Source organism: Rana temporaria, chromosome 2 (assembly GCF_905171775.1).
Source record: "Rana temporaria chromosome 2, aRanTem1.1, whole genome shotgun sequence".
NCBI classification, from domain to species: domain Eukaryota; kingdom Metazoa; phylum Chordata; class Amphibia; order Anura; family Ranidae; genus Rana; species Rana temporaria.
This window is the reverse complement of record NC_053490.1, coordinates 279,552,090-279,576,574: the sequence shown is the minus strand read 5'-3', so window position 1 is coordinate 279,576,574 and position 24,485 is coordinate 279,552,090. Positions and strand designations below refer to the sequence as shown.

At 39.5% G+C, this 24,485-nt stretch overlaps 1 protein-coding gene across 1 annotated transcript in view; it reads left to right on the top strand.

Moving 5' to 3' along the window:
- Nucleotides 1–24,485, top strand: part of CSMD2 (CUB and Sushi multiple domains 2) — a 1,186,454-nt gene that overhangs the window by 964,369 nt on the left and 197,600 nt on the right. The window contains exons 24-25 of the mRNA XM_040337101.1: nt 1,516–1,707; nt 1,791–1,917. Coding sequence (XP_040193035.1) covers nt 1,516–1,707; nt 1,791–1,917 — 319 coding nt within the window. The remainder of the gene's footprint in view (nt 1–1,515; nt 1,708–1,790; nt 1,918–24,485) is intronic.

Here is a 24,485-nt window from a genome sequence, read left to right as displayed (position 1 = left end):
CAAACACACGACATGCTGAATAAAACAAAGTTCAATGCTTCCAAGCATGCGTTGACTTGATTCTGAGCATGCGTGGGTTTTGAACCGATGCTTTCTGTACTAACCATCGGTTTAGACCAATCGGGCAGCGGGCCATCGGTTCGATTTTGAAGCATGTTTTAAAATTTTGGACCGAAGGACAACAGACCGATGGGCTATACACACGGTCGGTTTGGACCGATGAAACTGAACCTCAGTCCATTCTCATCGGTTTGGAACGACCGTGTGTACGCGGCCTAAGTGTCACTGAATGGTCTATGTAGGGGATTGCAGAAAAAAGGGGGCTCTGGGGGGCAGCTGCAGCACAGAAGGTTTTTCACTTTAATGCATAGAATGCATTAAGGTGAAAAACCTTGGGACTTTGGAACTCCTTTAAGGCCTCGTACACATGGTCGTTCCAAACCGATGAGAATGGTCCGATGGGCCATTTCCATCGGTTCGCCGCTGAAGTGGCCTGATGGTCTGATGTGCGTACACACCATCGTTCCAAAAACGTCAGAACGCGGTGACGTCAAACACACGACGTGCTGAATAAAACAAAGTTCAATGCTTCCAAGCATGCGTCGACTTAATTACGCGGCCTAAGTGTCACTGAATGGTCTATGTAGGGGATTGCAACAGGGTAACTGTGAGCATTCTCATGCTTTAGAAAATGTCATTAGGCCTTCAGTATTGTCCAATATGTTGTTAAGTATCTTAGTGACTAAATGTTAACAGTTACCTTATATGCCTTATATAACTTAGTAAGTGAGCAAACTTTGTAACGTAAGTACAGCTGTCCTATTCTAACCATATGTGATGAGATAGAAAAAGAAAGTAAGAGAGTGTGTGGGAATCCCCAACATGTTCTACAAATCATAAGGCCTATGAATCTTTGTACTATACATTAAGCCTTAAACTTTTTGAAAAATAATTTCAATCTTTAAATAGTGCTTCCTATCAATGTAGGGTATGATTTACAGTTCTGTTTAATGATGTGTCATGGCATAGTTCTAAATAATGCACAGAGGAATTTTTAGTCTTGCTTTTTACGAATTTATTAGTTATGACTCTGACTATGGCATTACAACTGCCACAATTCAGTGGCTAATTGGCTGTCAAATGAAACGCTGAAGGCTTCTGTCTCTATTGCTAGGAGAGCAAATGACCATCCTGTGAGACTTATTATGTAGCAGTCTTAATGCAGTAATTTGTGTTTAATTTGCCTTTTTATACATATCTGACTTATTCTCATGTAACTTATCTGTATTTTTAAATCACCTTTATTTTAGCAATCTATTTTATGATGTTGTCCCCTATAGCCATATCCAATGGCATGATGACAAGACTGTCACGCTGTTTCAACACCTCTGTGCCATGAAACCTGGCATTGATTGTAATTATCCTCCTGCTGACAAAGTGATGGTGCCAGAGGCAGGCAGAGCGGTCCTAAAGCATTATCATGTTTACTTTAATGTCCTTGTCTTAACATTGCAGGTTTTGAGCTGATTAAGTGCGAAGACCCAGGGACACCTCTGTATGGCTACAAGGATAAAGATGAGGGGCATTTTGCAGGAAGTTCTGTGACTTTCAACTGTGATCCTGGTTATAGCTTACGTGGCAGCCGTGTTTTAGTATGTTTGACCGGTGAGCGCAGAGTGTGGGACCAGCCTCTTCCCTTGTGCATAGGTGGGTTTAATAATAATAAAAAATATATATATACATTCTGAAGATATAGTTTGTGACAACTGTGACACTGTGTATTACTGTAGCGGAATGCGGTGGTTTAATCCATGGAGAGAAAGTTGGCCGAGTGTTGTCACCTGGTTATCCTGCACCCTACGATCACAACCTAAATTGTGTTTGGATTATTGATGCCGATGCTGGCTGCACTATTGGGTAAGTAATCATTTTAATACCATCAATAAAAACAAACAGGACTATTCAATACAGTCAAAAATACTGTAGACCAGTGATGATGTGTAAAATGCCTTATGGCATGGCAACCAATCAGGTTTATGCTACAGTAGGCAGTTCAGTTAAAGATTATTTCCCACTGGTTGCTAATAAGCAACTAGACTATGCACAACACTCATTACTTTTTGTAAAGTCTTATAAGCCACATAAGCTCTGTTGTATTATTATTTGCTTACTAAAGGCTGTCAATCATATATAAACATGTGTATCTGATTGGTACCCAATGAGAATTAACTGCTGTTCTTATAAGAGAGACATTGATAAAAACAGACCTCTAATGTAAAAAGGATAACATTATTTTGGCATCAGTTGCTTGTTATGCATTCCTTGTACAGTTGCCTTAAAAAAAGAAAAGAAAAAGAAAGGCTGCTGTGCAATAAATAACACAGAAGCCAAGAAAATACAATTGGTAAAAAGCATAAGCAAAATAATTCATTTGAAATACTGCATTTGAAATTAATGAGTTTAATAGTATAGACTTTAAATAATTACGTTTTGCTGATGATACAAAAATATGTTACCTTGATTCTCAGATTTTTAGTCTGACATTACTTCTATAGCTTGTTGGAAGGCGCGCATGATGGGTCAAACAAGATTTGTGTCTTCCTCTTTCTAGTATGTCTGTTTGTTACCCGTATGTTATATTTGAGATTTAATATCTCTCATATATGATTTGGGATAATGAGATGTCTTTGACCATGAGTGAAAGCTTTAACACAATAACAACAATATATTGGTAAATAGTAAGGAGGCCTAAACTAATGCACATAAATCTATCTATTGTACAGGAAAAGGGTAAAAATCACAGATTACATGAAGGAATACAGAGTATAATACGCAAAACATTAATCTACAAAACAACAGGACAGAAAAGACATAAGACAAACATTTAGATACAAGTACAAGGGAGATTTCTCATAGTTACCATTACCATGCTACTGCCCACCAAGGTTCCATTCTGGTGACTGCTCTACCATAGAGTGTGTGCTCTCCTCTCCCATCTAGTCTGTGTATATCATTACAGGCTGATGCCTCATTGGTTGGCATGACGTGGCTCTGATTAGTGGGCCTCCCTATTCCTGGTTAAGGATTGGCTACATGTCCAATTCCTATTCTTTGCATAAGTCAGGCCCCTTTAATGCAAATCCTTGGCACAGATTAATTTAAACGGGTGATTTACCTTGACTTTTCAGTTAAGTTAAACATTGATGATGGACTGGCCACCTTGATTGCATATCTAAACGAGGGATCCTTTAAAGTGAATATTTGTAGAACAAAGAGGTTTGCGTCCCATTGTTTAAATAAACAAGCTTAGGCACCAAATCGTCTGTATAACAGGGCCTTCTGGGAAACTATATTACACACCTACATAGATGCAAATCTAAATGAAATATATTCATAATTACAATTATTTTACAGCTATTAATGGAGATGTCACATAAACTCATAAGGCAACATGTTCATCACACATTTATAAAATGGAGCATGGCCAAAAACTGAAATAAAATGTCTTACTAAGGAGCAGTGAAAGCCTAGGAGAGAAGTGCCAGAATAGGCCCGGTATGGAGGTGGGTATTAAAGCCCTGTATTGAAGTGGTTAAATAAAGGAAGAATACTGCGCATGTGTAAACACATAAAAATAAATAATGTCAATCTCCACCATTACAGTATAAATTGTCCAGCGGCACCACAAAAGTGAGATATAATCACAATAAAGAACATGTAGAAAAAAATTATGTGCTAAACAAAAATCTCATATCGGGTTATTAAATCCAACTGTAGAAAACGCAAATCTGTGATAATTAGTTGAATAAAAAAAAAAATCTCCACCAAATGCATGCACTGTCACCACCACTTTATTATGAAGGGTCAAACAGGCTTGATGTAACAGTCTTTGCAGGGGCAGCTCTTTCATTTTATGATTAATCTGATTGTGGGGTGGATGGGGCATGGTTTGAAACTCCTGCTTATGCTCTGTTTGATCTGAGGACACATCTCCTCCAGCTGATTACCCCTGCAAAGATTGTTACATCAAGCCTGTTTGACCCTTCATAATAAAGGCTCCATGTTCTCTGGTAATAGTCTATATTGAAATATAAGGTAAAGGGAGCGCTAAATAATAAACATATACCGTGATAACCTATCACTAGTGAGGAAATGTATAAAACATTATCAAAACAAATGGTTAACACTAAAAAATGTATAATGATAAACCAATTATACATAGGTGCAATGAGAAAGGTAAGATTCCAGTAAGTGCAGCAACGGAATGATTTTAAAAGTCCAGTTAAAGTGAGTAATTGCTGTGCAGAAAATTCTCTCAAGTTAGTTCAGAAGTAGACTTTCACCAGATGGAACAATTGATCACCCAATGTGCTTGAATGTATAAGCTGCTTACCAGATGGATTTGACCACTTTAGTTAAAAAGTAGGTTTAAACCACTTGTGCAGAACCCTGTCTGCTGGTAATAATGGATGCTGTACATACAAGGTAACTTCCTCCTGCCAGGAATCGATGGTGGGATATATGTAGAAAATGATAGAGGAATCAAAAATAGTGTAATCCCGTTTATTAAAACATAAAAAATGATTAAAAAGCTAATTGGCTTGCTTACATGTATGGTGCCTTAGCCCGGCACAGAGGGTGAATGCGTGTAAGGTAGTCGAATGGTAGCCCCACGGCTAGGACACCCGTAGCTGGCGTGCGTTCCACCCTGCTGAACACACAGACCAAAGGGACCGGAAGTGGACGTGACCAAGGCTCGCCTCGACGTACGTTTTGTACGGATTTATGCCATCAGGAGCGCTGTTCAGTTTCAGTTCAGTGTCAGTGTTCACTGTTCCACCTATCACAAACATCCTCTCGTCCTCGTCCGTGGGATGAGGACGAGAGGACGTCCGTGATAGGCGGAACACTGAACACAGTCTCTGCTGGGAAACTGAGTGTTCCCCTATCACGGGCGAGAACGAGAAGGAGGAGTGGCTTTTGTACACTGACTTAAATGTATGGCCGACGTCTGACTGCAATGCATAACAGGCTCATCAGGTATGCAGACACAGACTCAAGTATAAGCCGAGGAGGTTATTTTCAGCACACAAAAAAGTGCTGAAAAACTCGGCTTATACTCGAGTATATACGGTACTTATCACAGATTTGTGTTTTTTACAGTGGGATTTAATAACTCAATATGAGATTTATGTTTAGCGCATCATTTTTTTCTACACATTGCGACACATGTAGGGAAAAAATGGTTTTGTGAAACCATTATACAATAAGAAAAATGTTGGGTTTAAAAGGGGAGAAACTAGCATGATGGCCACTTTTTTACAGGTTTGCAATGACATTCCATTCACTTTCATAAGCACACAAATGTCATCTAGATCTTCCAATGGCATTGTTGCAACTTGAAAATTAATTATCCTCAGTTTAGTTTTAGTATAAATTTATATTTTTCTAATCTGTTTACAAATTGTCACTGATAGCTGGTGTAGCCAGCGCTAGTCCCAGCAGGGGTCCATAGAGACCAGCCACCATTTTATATTGGTGCTGGGATGAACACCCGCTATTCCATTGCTGTTTTAGAATGGTGAATGGGACTCGAGGGGAACTTCACTAGATAAAAAAAAAAATTCAGCAGCTACAAATACTGTATAAGCTGACTTTTAATAAGCATGCCCTTACCAGTTTAGGGATCCAGCCCTGTTTTCACCCCCTGCCAGTTCTTTGCTGAAATTATGGTGCCTGGCACCGCCATTTCGTATGTGGGAAAGCAGCTATGACTAACTAGTGCTTCACATGGCTTCCAACTGTACATGTGTGAATAGTGCTGCATTTTTTAATAGATCCACAGCCTCCTGGGACCTGTAATGTGCTCCTGAAGGTTGTGGGCAAAGGTGTGTGTGTGGGGGGGGGGGGGGGTGAACTTGTCAAAACTAGGTACCTACTCCCAAAAAAAAAACTCCCATATTGGCAGTGGAGGAAAAGCAGAACTTGCTTTTTTGGGTGAACTTTCACTATAAGTACTCACAACAACATGTTGTTTCTTTGGAATAAAAAGTTTAAACTGTATGGTTATTCAGCCATGACAGAGTTATATGGTTTGTCTCAAACCCTGTAGCTGTCACTCTTGCTGGACAGCTTGGTCGGCATGTAAAGGTGGATAAAATATGCATAAAGGCATGTGAAATAAAAATGTATTCATATGCTGAATACTATCGTTACAATAATCTCATTAATTTAGCAGAGTACAATATTGCTTTGCTGCAGTGTTCTTTTAAACACCAAACGTAGCTAATTCACTGTGGTATGTGTGTGCAATTGTTTCATAAACCTGAATCATTTGCCTGGAAACTAAGGTATTGCTTCCTAAACTTTATTTTTTCAGTAACCCCTACTGGCTGACTGGCCTAATGGATCATATTAGCAAAGCCCCTGGGTACAGCATAACCTGGCCCTTTATTAAACTGCCCTGACAACCAGACTCTTGCCTTAGACAAACTCAGCTATATTACTTAAACCATTGTGGCAATATGTACCTGTCATATGCTGTGTTTAAACAGCTTGTCAAAATGTCAAAACTTTACTATGTATGCGGCGTGTACCGTACTATGCCTGTGGAGCTGCTGCTTAAATTGACAGTGTTTTTTTTTTTTTTTTAGCTGTTATGGTTATTTATGTTTGCAGCAGATTAATAAAGAAAATAACACAATAATTTAAAACAATCATCAGGAAGACGTATAAGCCAAGCCTACTGTAACACTTGCAGTATAGAGTAGTACTGTCTGAATAGCCTTATTTAGTGATCCTTGATTTTTTTCTTTAACAAACCTTACTTTTAGACAACTTTGTTTATCATGTATTTTTGGTGATCATGTGACCATCAATACATTGCCATTCAGGCAGATGGGAGGTCTCTACTTCTACATCACCATGCACTGCTGTTCCTACCCTCGCTAACTCATGGCCAACAAAGCTTCTAGCCTTGATGTGGTGATGTGCATATAAATAGGGAAACATAGATTAGAGATTGACAAGGCTACAAGTTCAGCATAGCGTTGTCAGGCTTTCAACAGGAAATAAGCAAATGACAGCAGCACTGGCAGGATCAACAAGTAAAACAATTGGGAATGACAGAACTACTAATAACAGCAGGTTTATATGTTATATAATAAAAGCTTGATTTATAGTTTAGTAAATTTGCATTTTCCCTGGAGTACTGCCTATAAACAAATCAAATTAAAGTGCTTCTTTTAGGTTATTAATAAAACTTGATGAGGGATTATTAATGTGTTGATGATCTTATTGCAATAACATACACTGCAGCTACCATTAAATGAGGTAATTAATGAGCATGCATTATACTATAACAATATTCACCTGAAAGTCATTATAATGTGACTTTTACATTTTGTTCAGTTGCCATTGCATATTATCATTTGTGTATTTTCATAAACCAGTCGGTAGATAGTCCAATTGGAAAAACAGCACTATATTTTTTTCAGGATTGTGGTAAAATCAGTTAAAGATTGTATTGTTGTCAGGGTGAGCAGCGAGCACTGAGGCCCCGTACACACGACCGAGTTTCTCTGCAGAATTCAGCCAGAAAGCCGACGAGGATCTCGGCGAGGAAATAGAGAATATGTTCTCTATTTCCTCGTTGTTCAATGGGAAATTTTGGCTCGCCGAGATCCTCGGCGGCTTCACAAGGAACTCGACGGGCAAAACGATGTGTTTTGCCCGTCGAGTTCCTCGGACGTGTGTACGGGGCCTGAGAAGTATTCCTAGAGTGCAGATAATGCAAGGGGCATATCCCAAGGAATCGTATAGCCAATATATTGTATTGGATATTACTGTGTTATGCATTGTCAATAATAAATCATGAATAGGGGAAACAACTTGGCCTTAATAGGCAGCCTGAGTTCCAAACGTATAAAGATGTGTTACTTAAAGTCTCTTTAAACTTCACTTTTTTGTTTGTAGTGCATTGATTTTTCTAGCACTTTGTGCTCATTGGTTTCCTATGATATATATTATCTTTCAGACTCAAAAATAAAACAGGACAAACAGAGGTAGAGAGACACTCTCAGGGTAGCATTTATTAAAAAGCCATACAAATAACACCATCTGTATTCCTCTTACATGTAATAGTGGTGTAAACTAGACATGTGCACACTGAAATATTTTGTTTCGTAATTTCGTTTTCGTCCGAAAAATAAATTTATTTAGTTACTCCCGAAAATCGTTTTTATTCGTAAAAAAAATGCATTCGCCCGAAAATCAAAATTAAGGTCAAATATGTCATTGAAGGCTTATGGTGTCTGTCGAATGTTCTAAGAAGAAGAAAAAAAAAGAAGATTTGACAGAATCTTTAAAAAAAAATTTGACTCTTCATGTCTCTCTATGTCAAATCTTTTCTCTCTATGTCGACTCTTCTTCATGTCTCTATAATGTCGAATCTTTTCTCTCTATGTCGAATCTTTTCTCTTTATGTAGAATAATATTGGACTAATAGAGTTAAGGTTAGGCACAACGAAACGAAAATGAAAATAAAGCATTTGTTTATGACGGATCTTTAGGTTTTCGTTTTCTGTGCTTTCGTTATCGTTTGTTAAAACGAAAATACCTGAAATTCGGACAAAAATGCATTCAGACGAAAATTAATGCACATGTCTAGTGTAAACTGCATTAATAATAGATTCCACAAAATGGCAGTGTACTCGTTGAGATGGGCAGTGTCCCGCAAAGGAGCTCTTATGAGCCTGGTGGAATCTAACCAATGGGTGGTAGGCCAGGAGGTATTCTAGTGGAACCTTTTATTAATGTGATTTACACTACTATTACATGTAAGTAAAATATTATTATTATTTTATTATTATTTATGGCTTTATTTATGGTTTTATTATTGTATGGCTTTTTAATAAATTATACACAGAGAGTGTCTCTCTCTCTCTCTCTCTCTCTCTCTCTCTCTCTCTCTCTCTCTCTCTCTCTCTCTCTATGTCCTTTTTTATTTGTGTGATAATTTGTCAGTCTGATTCCCTTGGTTCATGCGTTAAGAAAAGAGGCTGCAGACGCTACCAGTGGAGCTCATTTATATTGACTTTTCTTCTGATATATTTGGACATACAGTAATAACAGTCATTTGATATGTCACACTAAGGAAACCCTTTGCATATTCTCTATATGCGCCCAAGGCTATATATACATCTGGTATTGTTGACGGCTTTCGTTTACATGCATATTGATATATCATATTCCAGACTCTGTTGAGGGATCCAGAGGAAAGCATGGGCTGGCCTTGCATGCTTGTTAACTAGCCAATCAGTGATGAGCTTGTTGTCGGTAGGTTGGGCTTAGATTTAACAAAGCACCTTGAGTGTGCGTCAGTCTTCCCTGCTACAGGTTGTTACCTGGGCCTCATGTGCTGGGCTGGGCCTACCATGTGCTACCAATTAATTGAAGATAGATCTCATATACACAGATCTGCTACCAAGGATATCACTGGGGGCATTAAAACAATGCATGAGCTTCCAGTGTCTACTGCCTTACCCAAGTTCATCCAGTAGCTGTAGTAACACCTGAACCTCCACTTTTTTCCCACTGTAGTCAGCGTACTGTAAGTAAGTGATTCAACCAGTCAACCAGTGCCTTTCAAGGACTAAACCTATAGGTCTGTAGGTGTTTAATTCTTTTATTTTATTTTATTTCAATGATTCTTTATTGAGTTTTCACAAATGGAAATAAATGAAAGCCATAACAATAGGTACAAACAAGTTGTCCGTCTAAAAGTAGAAAAAGCATTTTGAAAGTTCAAAACAATAAAAAACTGTCAAGGCCTGAGTTATGAGTACATAAGTAGTCCATAAACAATGGTTCTGTGAGGATCAAGATGGGAGGGGGGGGGACAGGTACAGGGGGGGGAGAGTGGGCGAGAGGGGCACCAGCAAACCATCAGCAAACAAGAGTTAGAAGCATTAGAAAATAACAAACATTACATACTTGAACTTTATACTTGAACAGTAAAGTTTGGGTACTGCAGCCAATGCAACTTCCCTAAGTGGATTTTTTTCCTAGCTACAAGTTTTTCTACTTTACAGTGAAAGTTGAGGACAGCAATAGTGTTTGAAATGGAGGGGGTTTCAGAGGTTTTCCACAGCCTAGTGATATTAAGTTTGGCAACAAATAACAAATAAGTAGTAGAATAGCGGAACTGGTGGAGGTTTTTTTTCTATGCCTATATGCAGTAGAGCGAGCATAGGGTACAGGAGCGAGGGTATTCCAGAGATGGAAGAAATCAGGGCGAAGACTTGTTTCCAAAATGAGGGATTTACAAAACCATAGGGTATGAGCAATGGAGCCTATACTACCACAGTTCCTCCAACAAGTAGGCGGGTGGCCAGGGTACATTTTGGATAGTCGGTAGGGTGTTAGGTACCATCTGTGTGTGTTTTTTTAGTAGAATTACTAATGATCGCTGCAATGGGAGGCTTCAGAAGTTTCCCTACACACTCGTAGCCACTGGTCTTGTGCGATAGGAGTGTTTAGTTCCTCTACCCATTTTTTTATGGTGTTTATTTGGGAGCAGGGTCGGATTTCACTGAGGCTAGTGTACATCAGAGATATAGCTTTCCTGGGGTAAGGGGTGGATACTGAAGGACAGGTGTGGGAATGGGTACTGTGGAGGGAATTTTAGAAGAACTGAGAAAGTGGGAGATTCTTGTCTACGTGTAGTCTTCTGAGCTTGGGAGAGTAAATTTGTCTTGAAGGGCTTTAAAGGTATTCAGTGAGTTTTTAGTTATGTTGCCTATATTTGTGATACCAACAGTGTGCAATCGGGATATGTTTAGATCAGTGATAAAAAAGTAGAGGGCCCTGAGCGGTATTGGTAGTGAACAAGTAGGTGATCTGGGGAGGTACACAGCCAATAATTTATTCCAGGCCAAGATGGTGGCTGAATGTGTGGGGTTGGGGTTTGGGGTTTCACTGGAGTGGAGAATCACCTGCTGCAATTAGTAGGAGGTGGTTGGTCAGGGTAGCAGGGTGTGAAATTGAGGCTTCCAAGGTTGACCATAGTTTTTCGGAGGTAGTGTGCCACCAGAAATAAAGTTGATCTAAGATGGAGGCATAATAGTAGTTAGTAATGTGGGGTAGGCTTTATAGGTCTGTAACTTTAGACACCTCTGTAGATCTATTAATTGTGTCCTACTGTATTCACTAGTAATATACAGAAATTAAGAATGCCCTTTTACATTTTAGTGCTTGCCTAATGTTAACCGATATATGACACATAATTGTAAATTATTGTCCTCACATAGAATTTATTATGCCCCGTACACACAATCAGGCTTTTTTCCGAAGGAATTCCATCGGAGTAAAAGAGAACATGTTCTCTATCTAAACTCTGATGGAATTCCTCACAAAAAAGTCAGATGGGGCATACACATGGTCGAAATATTCGATGGAAAAAGTCTGCCTGACTTTTTCCATCGGAAATTCTGATCGTGTGTACAGGGCTTAACAGGGTACCACTGAAAACTCTGGAAGTTTTAAAGCCCAACTCAGGAGAAAAAGCCAAATACACATTTTAAATACAATGTAGTTTACTCACGTAGGAATTTGCAAATTGTGTTTGTTCAGTGTTTTGTTTTGGGCACCCTTGTTAGGTATCAACTGTAGCTAAGAGGTACAGCTTGGATACCACTGAAATTGGATAATGAAGGAGAAACATTAATGAGCATTAGATTGGCTCATGTCAGCCCTCCCTTTTTTGGTCTATCAATTTACAAGAATACAATTACATCACCAATGCATTTGACATCCGTTAATTCTTACTTTGGGGATATCCCAAGCTCCTGCTAAATTAATAGGGTATGTTTTGCTTTAATAAAAAATGGCTACCTCCATTGTATGCTGGCAACAATTCATGTTGCTGGTAGAAAAAAAGGTCTTTAACCTGCCTGGCGGTATTCCCGAGTCTGACTTGGGGTTAGATTTTCCTGCTGCGAGCGGTAACCCCGAGTCAGACTCGGGCTTGCCTCGCTAGATCCACAGGCAGGGTTTACTTACCTTGTCCCTGGATCCAGCGATGCCACCGCGCTGTGTGAGCGAGCGGGACCTCGCTCGATTCACACAGTGCCTCTGTGTGACGCCGATCTCCGTTCCCTGCGACGTTACGACGCACGGGGACGGAGAACGGCGCCAAATTCAAAAAAGTAAACAAACACTTTACATACAGTATACTGTAATCTTATAGATTACAGTACTGTATGTAAAAAAAAACACACCCCCCTTGTCCCTAGTGGTCTGTCCTGTGTCATGCATGTCATTTTATATAATAAAAACGTTTCTTTCTCCCTGAAAACTGTAGATTGTCCATAGCAACCAAAAGTGTCCCTTTATGTCAAAAATAGTTTTAGATCAGCTAAAAAACAGCGATAATAAATTATAATCACTTGCAGAATTGTGTGATAGCGATTTGTGGGGAAATTCGTCATAAAAAAAAAAAAAATAATGACAGCAACAATTCTGCAACTGAGCAAATTTCAGTTATTTTGATTTGATTACATTATTGAATAATTTTTATTATAATTATATTATTATTTGTTATAATTATTTATAATTATTTATTATATTATAATTTATAATTTTGTTTTTAAAAAAATGTCATACCCGGGATGCCTATTAGAATCTTGTTTGGTCAGATTTAAGTGAGTTATTTCTAAAAATTACAGACCTACAATATAAAACGCCAAATTTCCTTGCAAAATAATGGTACCGCTTTCAGCATGTTTTTTCTGAAAGAATCATACCGCCAGGGAGGTTAAGAACAGAAGGATAATAATAAAAAAATGGAATGGTCATTTTATCATTGTACACTGCCAGAGGGCATTGCAGCACAATGCATTTGTTTATCCCGGCTGTGATATTAACCCAACAGTATAAAAGGAGTCTGCAGTGATTCTGTTTGAAACTGGACAATATCTGAAGGCATTTCTGAAGTTAAAATCTATAAATGTCCTATGAAGATACGGCTGATTGACTGATTATATTATCATTTCCTAATATTGTCCTCAATCTGCTGATGGAAGATATAGCTCTCAGGAATTCAGCAATGGCGTAGGAATCCCACTGCTGATCGCACACACAAAGAAATTGAACAATTGAATTTCAGATCAGGCTCACTTATTACTTTTCACGAGGCATAAACTGTGTGTGACGGACGGAGAAGGAAATGGAATAATTTGTTAGGAAATTTATTCCATGCCAAGCAAAGGCTCTGACGCCCTTTCCTTGGAAACAGGAGGATTAATTTAACTATTTTAACCCATGACTAGCCGAAAACAAGCTTCTGATGATTCGTTTTAAGCAATTATTATCCCCAGAAGTTAAAAATGCACAATGAGGTCAATTTACTAAAGGAATAGAAGCTGTTTATGTGCAAGGAAATGTTGACCTTGCAAACTGAATGTTAGTAAATAAGGTAAAAATGAGTACATTTCAATGTGCAATTCATTTGTAAGGCAAATGAAAAGGGAAAACAAATCTGCATTTTTCATTGTACAAGATTAATTGGTCAAAGTAAATACAGCTTAACCTTATTAATTAAGCAAAGAAAACCTTAACTTTGCAAAGTGAACGGCCTCCTCTAAGGTTTTTAGTGCATTTCTAACTTCCATGTACTGTATATTATCATTTAACCTCATTCACAAGGAATAATTTAAAAAAAGAGCAGAAGCTGTTTAACGACTTCCAGACCGCCCACCACAAATATACTGTGGCAGGGCGGGAGATATGTGGCAGATCACATACTTACTTCTGGGTCTGGAGCAGACACGTGATCCACCGCAACCCGCTCCCGCTGTGATCACACACAGTGGGAGCCTAGCGGCTATTGTACAACACACAGGCAGAACGACAATCTGCCTATGTAAATAAGGCAGATTTCCATTCTATCAATAGGAAAGGTAATGAGCCTGTGTTCCTGCAAAGCAGGAACATGGATCAACGCCTTCCCATAGTAAAAGCACCTCCTCCACAGTGAGAAAGCACAGGCTAGGCACACAGTTAATTGTTTGCTCGCCCCTGATGTTAACCCCTTCTCAGCCAGTGTCATTAGTACTGTTACAGTGCATATTTTTAGCACTGATCAATGTATGTGTCACTGGTCCCCAAAAAGTGTTAAAAGTGTCAGTTAGTGTCCGATTTGTCTGCCGCAATATTGCAGTCCCGCTATAAGTAGCTGATTGCCACCTCTACTAGTAAAAAAATTAAAATAGCCCATAGTTTGAAGACGCTATACCTTTTGCGCAAACCAATCAATATACGCTTACGTTTTTACCAAAATGTGTAGCAGAATACATACTGTATTGGCCGAAATTTATGAAGATATATTTTTTTTTTATTGGATATGTTTTATAACAGAAAGTAAAAAAAAATTTGGGGGGAAAATTGTGTGTCTTTTTTTTGTTTATATCTCATCTCAGAAAGTTGGGAGGTATACTTTTCTGTAATCTAAGCTGTTTATTTTTAACATTTATAATCTTTGGTTTCCAAGCGTGGCATGGTTTTATTTTGTTGAATGTTGATAAATCCCCTTATATTCACAAAAGGCACTGTAGATGATCAAATGCAATTTATCCATACACAGCCTTGAATTCATTAAGAGTCTTTAATGGATAACAAAGATTTTCCTAAGCAGGATAATTACAAAGCTTATTTTTTATGCTACAACGTACTATGTAACACATGTAGAGTGGTAATCCATGGTGGTCCAACACAAAAATGTGACAACATTTGGATTATCAGATAGCAAGGCAGTATATAGGTATATATAAAGGCACAGACTAACATTTAGTTTCTTATACATGATAGTATTTATAATTTCAGCTTCTTGGAACAGGACTTGAATGGGTATTTCTGTGCAGCTATGCATTGTTCCCTATTATGAGTGCTATCTCTGTCAAAGATAAAGCCTGCCTTGCATTACTAATATAAGCTAATCTGATAGTACCCATACACACTGGACCTCAACAGCTCTAATTTTGAAAGGGACATTTATGCAACTTATTTAAATGTCACTACAATTCTTACAAACTGAAATCACCTGTATACAGATATATCAGGTTAAAAAAAGCTTTGTCAATCTATTTATTCCATATCCTCCATCACTTTGTAAGGATTAATTTCAAGGCAACTATGCTGTCCAATTTGCAAGGGTAGTTGCACTTTGCAAAATAATTTTCCTTAGAGGTTAGTGAATAAGGTGAAACTCTGCTGACTTTCATTATTTAAATCATGTGCAAGCAAAAATGCAGTTTTTTTTCTTGTACAGTGCATTCGCCTCACTTACACTTACATTTATTATTTTCTTAAAAATTCTACAAACAATACTCCATAATAATAACGTAAAAGAAGTTTGTTTAAAATCTTTGCAAATTTATTAAAGTGTTTGTAACCCTAAAAAAATAAAAAAAAAAGATCATGTTCTCTTACAGCAGATTAAACAGCACAGTGCTTGTGCTGTCTAATCTGCCCCTCTATAAACTGTAAAAAACCTGGCTGATCCTGTCACTTCCTGTGTCCCCCTCACTGTGCTGAGCACAATAATCATGGATGCTGAGCCCTGACTACCGTGGTTAGTTTGCATTCCTCCGTCATCTGAAGCTCTCCTCTGTCCCCTCACCCCCTCCCTCCCTGCCTGTCAGCTCTGTGTCTGTTTCTGTCCCCACAACCCCCTCTCCTACTGTTGTGATTAGAAAAAAAAAAATATTAGAAATTTTCATTGCCAGCCTCTCTATTATAACTAAGCATAACACACAGGGTTATTGTTTTATGAAAACAAAGCTGGTAAATGCCGATTTGGAGCTATCTTCAGGTGGTCACGTGACTCCCGCTACAGAGGGAGGCGTGAGTGACCACGTGACCACCCCGGCTGACGTCAGATCGCTCTAGAATGATATTTACAAGCTTTGTTTTCATAAAATATTAACCCTGTATGACTAGTTATAATAGAGGGTCTGACAGTGAATTATATGATTGTGGTAACAACCACTTAAAAAGGTAAAATGAAAAATGAAAAAAAAAATCACATATACATAAGTATAGCCTTTGTATAGCCTATTCTCAATACTTGGTTGAAGCTCTTCTGGCACCAATTACAGCCTCAAGTCTTTTTGAATATGATGCTACGATGCGTCTGTGCACAGCCATTTTCAGATCTCTCCAAAGATGTTCAAGTCTGGGCTCTGGCTGGGCCACTTATTCACAGAGTTGTCCCGTAGCCACTCCTTTGTTTTCTGGGCTGTGTGCTTAGGATTGTTGTCCTGTTGGAAGATGAACCTTTGCCCAAGTCTGAGGTCCAAAGATTTTCATCAAGGATGCTGCATTCATCTTTACCTTGATCCTGACTAGTCTTCCAGTTCCTGACACTGAAAAACATCCCCACAGCATGATGAAGCCACCATCATGCTTTACTGTAGGGATGTTTTGGCCAGATGATGAGCAGTTCCTGGTTTCCTCCAGACATGCCGCTTGCCAATCAGGCCAAAGTGTTCAATCTTTATTTCATGAGACCAGAGATTTTTGTTTCTCATTGTCTGAGAGTCCTTAGGGTGCCTTTTGGCAAACTTCAGGTGGACTGTCATGTGCCTTTTACTGAGGAGTGGCTTCCATCTTGCCACTCTACTATACAGGCCTGATTGGTGGAGTGCTGTAGAGAGGGAAGGTTGTCCTCTCTCCACAGAGAAATGCTGGAGCTCTGTCAGAGTGATCATCAGGTTCTTGGTCACCTCCCTGACTAAGGCCCTTCTCCCCCAAATGTTCACTTTGGCCGGATGGCCCTCTCTAGAAAGAGTCCTGGTAATTCCAAACTACTTCCATTTATGGATGATGGAGACTACTGTGCTCATTGGGACCTTTAAGGCTGCAGAAATGTTTCTGTACCCTCCCCCAAATCTGTGCCTCAATACAATCTTGTCTCGGAGGCATAGGAGTGCGCAGCCTATTGCATTAGTGTGGCATTGGTCCATTGGGCATTGGTGTGCACCCCAAAGCCCAAACACACACTACAGATCGCTCACGGTGTTCATTTAGAAAGGGAAGGGGTTGGTAAATTACATATTTATTGACCCCTTCCCCACTCCTAAAACATCCCAGGAGCAAAAGCCTATAGAAGAGGAGGGAAGCTGCCAATGCTGCAGGGGGAAAGATGGGAGCCAGGGCAGTAGGGGAAATCTGTGCTGCATAGGGTGATTAGGGTGTGCCTGGGACACCTGGCACACCCTGTGCGCACGCCTATGCTCGGAGGTCTACAGACAATTCCTTGGACTTCATGGCTTGGTTTGTGCTCTGACATGCAATGTTAACTGTGGGACCTTATATATACAGGTGTGTGCCTTTCCAAATCATGTCCAATCAACTGAATGTACCACAGGTGGACTCCAATTAAGTTGTAGAAACATGTCAATGATGATTAGTGGAATACTTATGTATGTGTGAATTTTTTTGGGTGGGGGGGGGGGAATTTGCAAAGATTTCAAACAAACTTCTTTCACATTGTCATTATGGGGTATTTTTGTAGAATTGTGAGGAAAACAATGAATTGAATCTATTTTGAATCTATTTTGAAATAAGGCTGTAACAAAACAAAATGTGGAAACAGTGAGGTGCTATGAATACTTTCCGGATTCACTGTACATCATTGGATATTTTTTGCAAAGAAAAAATTAGCCGTATTTATTAAGCTCTAATTTATTTATAAATAAAAAAATGGGGCGCTGTTTCTTTAAACATTTGTATAATGCAAGATACAATACAAGTGCAATATAAAAAGGTAAAGATAAACGTTGTAAATCAATCAACCTTAATTGATCACATAACAATAGAGATGAGCTTTATGTTCATGTCCAATACAAGTTCGCCCGTTCGCCAAATAGTGAACAATTTGGGGTGTTCGCGGCAAATTCGAAAGCGCGGAACACCCTTTAAAAGTCTATGGGAGTAATCAAAAGTGCTCATTCTAAAGGTTAATATGCAAGTTATTGTCATAAAAAGTGTTTGGGGACCTGGGTCCTGCCCCAGGGGACATGTATCAATGCAAATTTTTTTTAAAAAAACTGAAGTTTTTTCAGGAGCAGTGATTTTAATAATGCTAAAAGTGAAACAATACAAGTGAAATATTCCTTTAATTTTCGTACCTGTCTATAGCGCAGGTTTCCTGTGTTTATAACAGTCCCTGCACAAAATTAAATTTCTAAAAGGAAAAAAAGTAATTTAACACTACTCTTCTGAACCATACCAGGCAACATGCCGATGTTGATGGGGACAAGGGCCTCATCCCCACAAACCCTTGCTCTGTGGGGGTCTGCTGGCGTGGGGCTTATTGGAATCTGGAAGCCCCCTTTAACAAAGGGGACCCCCAGATCCCGCCCCCCCCATGTGAATTGGTTAACGGGGTACATTGTACCCCTACGATTTCACAAAAAATAAAATAAAAACCACAGTACAGCTTGGGATAAGTCCTTTATTTAAAAAAAAACAATTCTAGCGATGTAATCCAGTCTCGATCTCTAGCGAGGATACAACGCTGACACGATCGTGCCTCCTCAATGAACCCAATGAATGACGCGCTCCAGCCTGACAGCTCTTATATAGCTGAGGGCAGGGCCACCTGTCAGTGCACGGGTGACCCCGTCCCCCTCTGATGTAACAGGGAAAGGCCGGGGGTTACCCAGTGACATGTACGGGTGACCCCGCCCCCCTCTGATGCAATGCGGGTTTCCTGGTACGGTTCAGGAGGGGGGGGCACTCTCGCATCTACCCTCTTTTCCTGCAGCCTGCCAGGTTGCATGCTCGGATAAGGGTCTGAGTGAGTGAGTGAGTGAGAGAGAGACTTGTAAAGCACAACACATGCGAACTGAATCGCCTCTGGGCGCTGTATCCATTCCATGGGTAAGGAGCCCCTTGACCTCATAAGAGATGGGTTTTAATCTTTCTGGTATGGATTTTTGGGGGGAACCCCACGCCATTTTTTTTTTACTATAGACACCCCCCAGGTACAAAATTTAAAGGAATATTTAACTTGTATTGTTTCACTTTAAGCATTGTTCAAATCACTGCTCCCGAAAAAACTTTTTTTGCATTGATACATGTCCCCTGGGGCAGGACCCAGGTCCCCAAACACTTTTTATGACATTAACTTGCATATTACACTTTAAAATTAGCACTTTTGATTTTTTATGTTCGTGTCCCATAGACTTTAACGGTGTTCGTTTTTTGCCTGTTCTGCTGTGAACCGAACCGGGGGGGTGTTTGGCTTATCCCTATATAACAACATAAAAATATCCTATTAATAATAAAAAATCATTTGGTTCAAAAATTCTCAAATTAAACATTAAAGGGTCACTAAATGAATTTTTTTTTTAGCTAAATAGCTTCCTTTACCTTACTGCAGTACTGGTTTCATGTCCTCATTGTTTGTTTTTGCTTTGAAGTTGATGTAATTCTGCTCTGATCTCCACACTTCCTGGTTGTCTGTTTCCTTATAACCACAGTACTGGGAGCTTTCTCGCGGTGAAAAAAACAAAACACTGCCCTGGATTTGTTTGTTTTTGTTCTGTGTGTCTCTCTACTTCACAGAAACATGAAGCCAGTTTAAAAGTGAAAGTGAAACTAGAGGCACATTATATGATTGATTTTTATCTACTTTTAATCATTTTTAAAAGGAATCAGTTAACTTTTATGTCTCTATACCCTGTAAACAGTCATTTCAGCAAAACATTTTTTTTCCTTTAGTGACCCTTTAAGGTGCTCTCAATTGTAGTGTCCATAATGAAATGTTAGTGCTCCAAAAAAATCCACACTTGAAAATAAGGTGAATATCCAGAAAAATGCTTCAACCACCAATCACCTCTGGGTGCAGTGCTCGCTCACCTTATACACTGACCTGAAAGGTTTTGTGTTAATAACTTTGTTGATCCACCATGAAACTTTTTACATCACCTTCATGCATGTTTTCCCCTTTAAGAGTCTTGCTCTACTCCACAGAAATAATTCAAATATATAAAAGAAATCCATTTACATGGCAATATGCAGGCTTAAAAATATTTATTAAAAAAGCTCTATGCACTTACATTTGACACAACTCAAGCAAAGCATGTAATTTTAAAAACCATCAGCAATCCTTTCCTCACTGCCTTCCGGGTATCGGAGGCACCGGACATAATGTAACTGGCTCCACTTGACGCGTTGTGTCACTGGGCACGTGACTTCCTCAGGGCAAAGGTGAAACTCTGCTGACTTTAATTTTTTAAATTGTGGTCAATCAAAAATGCAGTTTTTTTTCCCCTTGCACATGATTGGGTATTTTTTCCAAAGAGAAAATTTGCCGCTTTTACTAAGCTCTGGGGGTAATTCCCTTGCAAAGTGCAGCTTCCCATATGAAATGAGCAGCCTATTTGCCTTTAGTAATTCAACCTCAATGTCGCTGAATACATTTTGGGTACATTTTGAGTATCTGGTATAAAGTGGAGTCATGACACATTCGTAAAATTGTAATAATATTTAACGTGGAAAGGTTTATTTGGGCTAAATATAAGCTGTGTAATAAATGCTGCCATCCTGTTTGTAATATTGTTTTAAATTTTGAAGCCATGTAAACATGTTTATTTTCCTGTTTATCACAGAAGCAGAAATGTGATGTAGATTGAAATTGTAAATTGTACGTTTGAAGGATAAAACAGGCAAAGACAGTCCCAACTACCCTGCCTCCTAGTTATTTAATGATAACCTGAAAGTTCTGCAGTTGGGTTCTGCACATACCATACAGTAACACTGCAGACACAGGATGCTCAGTTTAACTTATGCTGCCACTTGCTGTTTTGTTTTTAAATATTGGATTATTTGCGGTGTTTTTCTGTCAAAAAAAATATAATCAATCAAATCAGCCCATCGTTGGAAATATCCTTACAGTTGTTTAGTCTCCCCTAAGATTTTTTTCCATTGGAAGGTGTAAATGAATTGTTCCACTTGGAGTTTAGAGAGTATCTCTGCTGGTTACCTGTGTATAATATATCACCTTCTGTTCACTTACGTTGCTTCATTTCACACAGTGTTATGGTCTAGTGGAGACACAATCCGAATTCCTTTCATTCACACTTTATTTCCTGCCATTGCTGGTTAACCATGACAGAAATGAAGCTTCTTATTTGTGCACAACCTGTAAGATAGCTCCGTAATTGTTAAAGACAGCCTTAGATGCGGATGTTCTGTTGTATCTACTTGCCTTCAGTTAGGTAAGAAATGTTGATACCAGGGTACATCTAAAGAACCATTGTCCCGCCTGAATAGTTTTACTTTTTAACTGTACCTAGTTTCTTTGCTATAAAGAAAAGAGTAGTGTTGCGCTGTAAATAGGGAATGGGGTTGATATGCTGTTACCTTACAGCAGTAAGGTAAGGGGACATCCTCACTTATTTCGAAGAGAACACCTTTTCTTCACGTTATTTTGGCATCTACACCTGCACTTTTATTTTTGGATTTTTCCTGCGTTATGCTTATAGGCTTTTTGTTGCATGGACATTTAACTTAGCCTATTTCAGTCGCTGTTGTGTGTTGTGTTATGCATGCTGTACACCCCATTGTTTAACAGTACACCAATTATTATTGTATTACACTGTACGATACTAGCACTGTCACGTTTTATTACCCTACTTTTGCCAGCTGGATTAGCTGCACTGTAGCACGTTAATTTTGATGTCAATATTTTTTCACATTGTCATTTTGATCATTAGTCAGACTGTATCTTTTTACATATAAGGATTTGCTACACTTCCTCTACACTTGTACCCCATTCTTTATTTACAGCGCAGCACTACCCTTTTCTTTATATCTGTTAATGCCCCCTTTCAAAATTGTCGCTCTTCTTTTGTTTATAGCGCAAAAACAAAAAGTAGAGGTGATCAAATACCACCAAAAGAAAGCTCTATTTGTGGGGAGAAAAGGGCGTAAATTTTGTTTGGGAGCCACGTCGCACGACTGCGCAATTGTCATTCAAAGTACAACGGCGCTGAAAACTAAAAGTTGGTCTGGGCAGGAAGGGGGTGAAAATGTATGGAAGTGGTTAAAGATTAGTATCCTTTGTACAGATATATAAATTTGCCATTTGGCAGTGTAACAGAGCGAACTCTTTTCTCCTGTGAGCTATTAAACTGGTCCAGGCTTAGAGCTGCTATGCATTGGTAAACTGTCCTAAGACCCTGTACAGTCAGGCTGAGTGTAATAACATATTTCCAAGAGTATTATGATTTATCTAGGCCCATTCTCATTGTGTAGCATCACACTGATGTTTGCCAAAACTAGTAGTTCATTTGCACTAGCCTATTTAAGGCCATGTGTTGTAGGAAAGAAAATCCCTTAATACCCACATCAACACAGACAGTGTTGACAGGGGAGTCCCTCCCCCAGGGCCATCGTGTTCTCCTAGTGGTGAGCTGCCCCCGCAAGGAGAACACAGTGCTTATTGCATGTAAAATCTGGCAGGCTGGTTGTACCAAAGTTGATCGATCAATCAACTCGAGTACATTCATCTGCCCATACATGGTTCGAATCTTAGCCAGGTGCCTGCCTAAGTTCTATTGTTACATCCATATGAAGCTGGTATGGATGTCTACATGGGGCAAAATCATTGTAAATAATGATATTGTAGCTTCTACCTACCATCTTCAATCTGTGACTTCCTTTACAAATACATGGCCAGTTCTGTAAGACCTGGTTGTCTGAGGCCCAAAATTGGTTTCTAGGTAATGCAAGTGTTGCACATATCATGAATAAATTCCACAGTGTGATAAGGGTGGGTGAAATTTTGATGTTTAACCACTTGCCCACCAGCCACCGTCATTATACTGCTGCAGGTTGGCTCTATTGAGCGAATCATCGTAGCTGTAAGTCGGTTTGTGCAGTAGACACAGTGGGTGTGCGCATGGCGCCGGAGCCGATGTGCATGACCAGTGTCTGCCAGCCACCCCCGATCACTCCACAGAGAACCAAAATGGGGATCTGTCAATGTAAACAAACAGATCCCCATTCTGACAGGGGAGTAGAGAGAGATCATCTGTTCCTAGTGATTAGGAACAGAGATCTCTCTCCTCCCCCAGTCAGTCCCCTACCCCCACAGTTAGAAACACCTCCCAGGGAACACATGTAACCCCTTGATCAGAACTAGTGTTAACCCTTTTTCTGCCAGTGTAATTTATACAGTAATAAGTGCATTTTTATAGCACAGATCGCTGTATAAATTGTCCCAAAAAGTGTAAAAAATTACCGATCTGTCCGCCGCAATGTCACAGTACCTGGTAAAAATCGCTGATCACCGCCATTACTAGTTAAAAAATAAAAATAATAAAAGGGCCATAAATTTATCACCTATTTTGTAGACACTCTAAATATGTAGCAGAATACTGAATAATTGGTCTAAACTGAGAAAGAAATATTTTTTTATATTTTGGGGGGGATATTTACTATAGCAAAAAGTAAAAAATATTAACTTTTTTTTTTAACTGGCACTCTTTTTTTGGTTATAGTGCAAAAAATTAAATCCGCAGAGGCGATCAAATACCATCAAAAGAAAGCTCTATTTGTGGGAAATAAAAGACATTTTGTTTGGGTACAACATCGCACGACCCTGCAATTGTCAGTGACGCAGTGCTGTATTGCAAAAAATGGCCTGGTCATTAAGGGGGTAAATCCTTCTGGTCCTTAAAGCGGAGTTCCAGGTTTTTTTGTTTATTAAAAGTCAGCAGCAACAAAAAGTTTAGCTGCTGAATTTTAATAAACAGACACTTACCTTCCTCACGGTCCAGCAATGCGGCCGCCCGGAGCATCGCTCCTCTTCCCCTCCTCTCCGCCAGTGCCATCATAGCCACTGTGGGCACCTGGCCGTGACAGCTTTCAACTTCACGGCCGGGCATGCACTGAGCATTCGCAAGTCTCGCTTCATGTTCACAGTGGACAGGCAATCTTCTGGGACCTGTCCAATGTCCCAGAAGATTGCAGAGAGGGAGGGGCCACCTAGGAGGAGCAGGGTCACCTAGGCGGCCCGTAGGAGGAAGGAGAAACGGGGACAGGAATTCCCCTTCAAAAGAAGCCACCCACCCCCACCCCCCCAAACAAAATTACATGCCAAATGTGGTATGTAAGGGGGTGAGGAGTACTTTTGGATGGAACTCCGCTTTAAGTGGGTTAATAAATGGTAGCTGCAATGACACAGAGGACATCCATTACTCTGGGGGAACAGGGTGCAACTGAACAAATCATAAAATACAGCAAACATACATAAAACTGTGCACATATAGTCCCAAATGTTTCTGAATAACATTTTGGTAATGGGGTGAAAAAATCACATCAACATATACCGTATTTATCGGGGTATATCGCGCTCCCGCATATAGCGCGCACCCCTAAAGTTGCCCCGATTTCCTGTGGAAAAAAGTTTTTTG